At 44.1% G+C, this 5,890-nt stretch overlaps 1 protein-coding gene across 1 annotated transcript in view; it reads right to left on the reverse strand.

Moving 5' to 3' along the window:
• Positions 1-5,353, reverse strand: part of LOC114029054 (protein phosphatase 1 regulatory subunit 12B-like) — a 168,400-nt gene extending 163,047 nt beyond the window's left edge. Inside the window, 2 exon segments of the mRNA XM_027843412.1 lie at positions 5,059-5,202; positions 5,204-5,353. Coding sequence (XP_027699213.1) covers positions 5,059-5,202; positions 5,204-5,353 — 294 coding nt within the window.
• Positions 5,354-5,890: the final 537 nt, after the last annotated feature.

Here is a 5,890-nt window from a genome sequence, read left to right on the forward strand (position 1 = left end):
TGTGTGTGTGTGTGTGTGTGTGTGTGTGTGTGTGTGTGTGTGTGTGTATCTTGGAACAGTCATAGCAGCATTCTTGCAGTAAAGGGAGTATTGATCAACTGCAGAATGGCCAGGCAAACTAGTATGACTGCAATGGAATACTACTGTACCATTGCAAATGACAAATATGAGGAGTTTAGAGTAATGCAGGAAGACCTATATAAACTAAGGTGATGCAGTCCTGAAGAAAGGAGAACCAGAAGAAGGACTCTGTCTAACTAAACTACAAACTAATTACCCAGCATGATGGTGGATGAAGAGAAATCTTCTATAAGAAGTCTCTGGTTTGCATTTCTAGAAAAAAAAAAAAAAGGATGAAGAACAGTTCAGATAAAGAAAAAACCCTACATATGCCAGAAAAGAATTTAGTTCCTACGTGTTATAAAATGAAGTGTTCTTCAAACTATCCAGCCATACCTCACCTGCCTTTTCCCTCCATTCTTGTGGAGCCCCTTCCTCCAAAGATGAATTTTTCCTGGAATCTTCATTTTGGGGAAAGGTCCTAGACCAGCCATCCCTCATTATCCAAATAGCCAACATGCCCCAATATCAAGGGTACCTCCTTCCCCACCACAGCCATTTCAGTTCTTCTTTTATGTATTGGTTTCCCCCATAAGAATGTAAGCTCCTTGGGGGAAGATCTTTCTTTAGTGTCATGCATAGTATAAGTACTTAATAACCACTTGTTGACTAAAAAGAATAATATGTACAATGACTAAAATAATGTAAGTGAAAACAACTTTAAAAAATAGCTGACCTCAAACTAAATATAATGATCGATCTTAGTGCTGGAGGCCAGATGATGAAATTAACTTCCCTACTCTAGATAGAAAGGTAGAGGGCTAAGAATGCTGTATATGCTACCAGATGGTTCTGTGTTGGTCAATTTTACTAAACTGTTTTTCTTTATTTCAATGAAGAGGTCAATGGGGAGTAGAGTTTTCAGGAAATGACTATGATATAAAATCAAAAGGCACTAATAAAAAAAATTAATAGACATGGGATGGGTATTCCATGATCTCTAAGGTCCCTTTCGGCTCTAAATCAATAATCCTATGAACCCGGGGGCTGTGGGCTCAAATTAGAACAAATCTAATACGCCAAGCATTGATAAGGGAACTGGATACATTTGAAAGTGGGGCTGACTGAAGGCGTGATTATTCCAATCCAAATCAGAAATCTAGAACCACTAGAAACAATCTGAAAGTGAGTCAATTCAAAAATCAATGAAACAGCAGGCACTTGGCAAGTGCTTACTATGTACCAACACTGTGCTGGGTACTAGGGGTGGAAAGAAAGAAAAGAAAGAGGAAGGAAGGGAGAAAGAAAGGAAGGAAGGAGAGAGGAAAGGCGGGAAAGAGAAATAAAGAAAAAAAAAGAAATTGTCCCTGCCCTCAGGGAGCTTATATTCTAATGGGTTCTAACACTCACAACTATAAGTATATAAAGAATATACACAAAATAAACACTAAGTCATCAGGATAAGGCACTAGCAATTGGAGAATCAGGAAAGACTTTTTGTCTACGGTGACACTTGAGCACAGTTTGGAAAGAAAGGGGAATTCTAAGAAGTGGAGGTGAGAAGAGACTGCATCCAGGAAAGGGAGCTAGACAGTGCGAAGGCTTAGCGATAGCATATGGAAGGTTGTTATATATAAGTGAGGCCCACTAAGAAGATCAGTATAAGAAGTGCTAGAAGGAAATAATGTACAATGACACTAAAAAAGCATAGGCTGAGGCTTGGTTGGAGGGTTCTCAAAGCCAGAAGAGTTTGTATTTGATCCCAGAAGAAAGAGGGAGTTGTTGGGAACTGAGTAAAGGAGTCATGTGGCTGGACCTGCCCTTTAAGGAAAAAAAATGTATCTTGAATGTCCTGGCAGTTCTACAGATGGGGCTGGGTTATTGCAGATAGCCAACAACTCCCCTCAGATCCAGCCCTTCTAGAAAGAAAAAAGCACTCTGACCTTTACCTTAGTCTGGCATTCAGCAGAATTCACTATCTGTTTTCCCAGTATAATCACCAACCCAGTCACAGCAGACTGATAATTCAGTAAACAGTCTCCAAGGGACTGTATCCCAATACTCCAAAACCCACATCTCCATGAGCCATAATGTGAAGATTTTCCACATAAGAGGCATATCTTAGTCTTGCAAAAAAATACCCAAAATTTACCAACCCACAAAAAATTATCAGCCCAATCTCTCCCAGGAAGCACATAAGTTATTTAACTAATGAAAAAGACACTCTTTTGAATGTACTTAACTTAGGCAAGTGGTTATTTGAAATGTATACAAGCAGGTTTTTAACCCTTTTTTTTAAAGACCCTTCATAGAAACAAAGATAAGTGACAATTCATACCATCTTAGATAAAGTATCGAGTTTCTAGGCTTTGATAACAATATTTTTAACCTTTGAGGTGTTTTCTGTTCCCACCCATTTCTAGTTATATCAAGTTTCCCTAGTGCTTGTTATCTTGGACTCGGGCACCTTGTGGCCTTAGTAAAGATTGCCAAGAAGAGTAAGTCATAAGTAGCAAGACAACACCTACAAAAAAAACTACTAGCGTGTAGAATGAAAAAGCCTGCTGTGACCTTGTGGGACAAGGAGGAAACACATAGAAGAAATTTCAAAGTAGAGCAATTCTTTAAGGTGCCTTCCTTCTAATACATCAAGATGAGAGGCTACAGATGCTGCTACATTTGGCTAGACCTCTAAAGCAAAAAAAGTACAAAGGGGAGCAATTATCTAGATAATTAAGGTCAAATCTGCTACATAACCAATGAATAAACCGTGCTTTTAAAAGCTGATTTATCCAGATAATTATCACCATTCTCCACTTTATCATAAAAGGATCAGTCTGTAAAGCAGGTTGTTCAATTTCTGGCTGCCCTCGACCTGCATTTTGAAAATAATCTTCTGTTTACCTTGAGAGTGATTCAGACCATGGAGCAGACCATGGAGAGACATAATGTTACTTTGCCGGAAACTGACTTACAAATGGGTTCCTGTGCCAATAAAGGCCCCTTGTCTAGATGTTAACAAAGAGAAGGCCTCCTCAATAGAAGGCTGTTTTGACCTCAAAGCCTTGAGCCGCCCTAACTTATTAGCTGAGCTTTCTCCAGTATAAATTGGTGCTACTAGCCACTTAGTTGGACTCACTGTTGGCCCTGTTGATTATGCAAGAAATTCCTATTTGGGGACTAGCATATGTGAGGAAAACAGAATCCCACACCTTTCATTCCACTACAGTAATACTTCAGAGGATACTAAATGTTAAAAGCTATTTGTCTACAATGAGAAGGACTACACTTCAGAGTTGTACAGTCAGAGGTTATAAAGAAGTAAGGATGAAATCACAGGGCAGTTATCAGGCAAAGAGAATATGCTATGGAAGGGATAGAAATCAATGGGTAAGATTGCTATTCCTAGTGCATTATTATAAAATTAAGTATAATGTAAGTATGGGACAATGTGACCAGTAGTCACTTTACAAAAAACAGTATAATGCACTGAGAAAACTTTCTATGATACTGTGATTCAATCAATTACGTGTTGAAAAGGAAATTGGAAAGGTTTCTCTTTTCACCAAGGACCCAGTGGGTGATTTCTTCCACTGGCTAGATATGTCTCCTTCCCATCCCAAATAAATCTACAAAACAAGAATCCTCCTGGATACCAAATCTCTCCCAAGGAGTTCCAAAAAGAAGTGAAATTAAAGCATATTTGTCAATCTGAGTTCCCATCTCAAATTTCACATTCCCAGTAATATGGGGGCACTGGTATAGTGTTACTAATTCACTCATATATAGACTAATGGGTGTAAATACAGGTGAATGTATATTCCTCTACTCAATCAATGCCAGCTATATACATGGTAAAAGATAGCACTGTGGAACTTAAGCTAGTGCATATTATTATTTAGGGAACTGTGATATAAAGCAGTATTATCATAATACTTGTTGAATCATGTGTAGGTAGACATTCACAATAACCACATTCACTTTGCCCAGATTGCGGATGGTGGTGGGAACAAGAGAAATGAGAAAAACATAATGAGTGAGCTATCAGCTCACCAAATTGACCGGTTAAGTAACATTTGGAAAGGTGGAATTAGTTATCCTTAGCATTATAAAGATATATTGCATAATCAGGAATAAGGAAAGGTGTTATTTATTACCAAGTACCAAACTGTCAATGCATCCAAACTCCACATAACTAGAACTAGATACAGACCACGGTATTTCTACAGTAGGCTTTATACAATATTATGAATTCTGGGGCTCATAAAATGAGAAGTAGAGAGGTCATTTTATATGTGACAGAGGACACAAATGACAGTAAGTTCTCCATGATGGACAGCACCCAGGTCATACACTGGCTGTGCTATGGAAGAAACAAAGCGTTCATAACGATGAGTTCAGGGATGAAAAGAGAGGGTTCTGTACAAGATAAAGTTTGGTGACCATGTCTAAGGGGGACTTATGGATCCCAGCGATGTTCCAGGAGCTGCCAATATGGTAGGACACTGTGGCTGACCCGCCACGAGTCCGCAAAACAAGGGGGGTTTCAACAGAGCTGCTGGCAGGTGAGGCTGTCCGGAGGGACTGACTCTGAAATGATCTCAACTATTCTATAGGGGGCAGCACAGACAGCAAGCTTTTCTAGAATGGGCATCAGACAAGTGACATTGACTAGACACCTATATGACACAGCTCCTTAGAACAGTAACCAAGCAGAAGTGAAATTGAATCATCGAAAGGGCGGCGGAAACACTGGTGCCCCTGACAACCTGGGGGGGGGGCAGTGCGGGGGGATGTCGAGGGGCAACAATGACGAGACACACCTGGGCAGGGAATGACACTGGCCCCAAGGGTGGTGCATGTGGAGCTGGGGAGGTCCTTGCCTGGCAGGAGGTGGCTGCTCGAAGGGGAGACAGACCCTCCCCCCTGCCCCGCTGGACGGTGGCGCGAGCCCCGGAGGGGGAGGCCGGCGGGAGGCTCGCAGGTGCCCGGGCTTACCTGGTGCAGGGCTGTCAGCCCGTCGACGTTGACCGTGTTGATGTCTGCTCCCCGGGCGAGCAGCCGCTTCACTTCGTCCGTGTCCCCGCTCGAGCAGGCGGCCAGGAAGACGGCCCCGTCCTCAAAGCGGACCCGAGGCCCCCCCGCGGCGGGACGACGGCGGCTGCCGCCCGGAGCCCCGCCGCTCCGCCGACTCCTGCTCGGTCAGCGAGCCCCGCCAGCGCCGCAGCTGCTCGGCCCGCCGCACCCGCGCCGACTCGGCCCGTTTCCCACCCAGGTGCTCCAGTTCCGCCATGGCCCCGGCCCCGGCTGCCGCCGCTGCTGCTAGCCCGGTCGCCGCCGCCCTCCCAGCGATTCAACCGGGAGCAGAAGGCGGAGACCCCCGCGCAGCCATCTTTACTCCTCCCGCCGCCAGCGCCGCCCGCTCTACCCCCCCCAGCTTCAATACGCAGGCGCTGCCCGGACCGCGGGTCCTCATGGAATATGTAGTATCCCGCTGCTGACCTCCGGAGCCCTTGCTGCTCGACTGGGAACTACAAATCCCTGCATGCATCACAAAAGAGGCGGTAACCATTTGGCTCCTTTCCTAGCCGCGGTACCCAACAGGGTCACCTTTGCCCTGAAGTGTTCCAAATACTCCAACCATCTCTGGGACTGATGGGGACGAGGTGGGAAGGGGGGCGGGAAGGTGTCAGCCTTTTCCTCGGGGTGTTTTGGGAGTTGTAGTTTATTATGAGTGTTATTTTACTACCGATCCTATCGCTTTTCTATTCTCTCTTGGAAGTGGGAGAGAAGCAATCATTTGCCCCTTTATCCAAAATGGGAAAGTAAG

The sequence above is a fragment of the Vombatus ursinus genome, unplaced genomic scaffold (genome assembly GCF_900497805.2).
Source record: "Vombatus ursinus unplaced genomic scaffold, bare-nosed wombat genome assembly UNPS02014909.1, whole genome shotgun sequence".
NCBI classification, from domain to species: Eukaryota; Metazoa; Chordata; class Mammalia; order Diprotodontia; family Vombatidae; genus Vombatus; species Vombatus ursinus.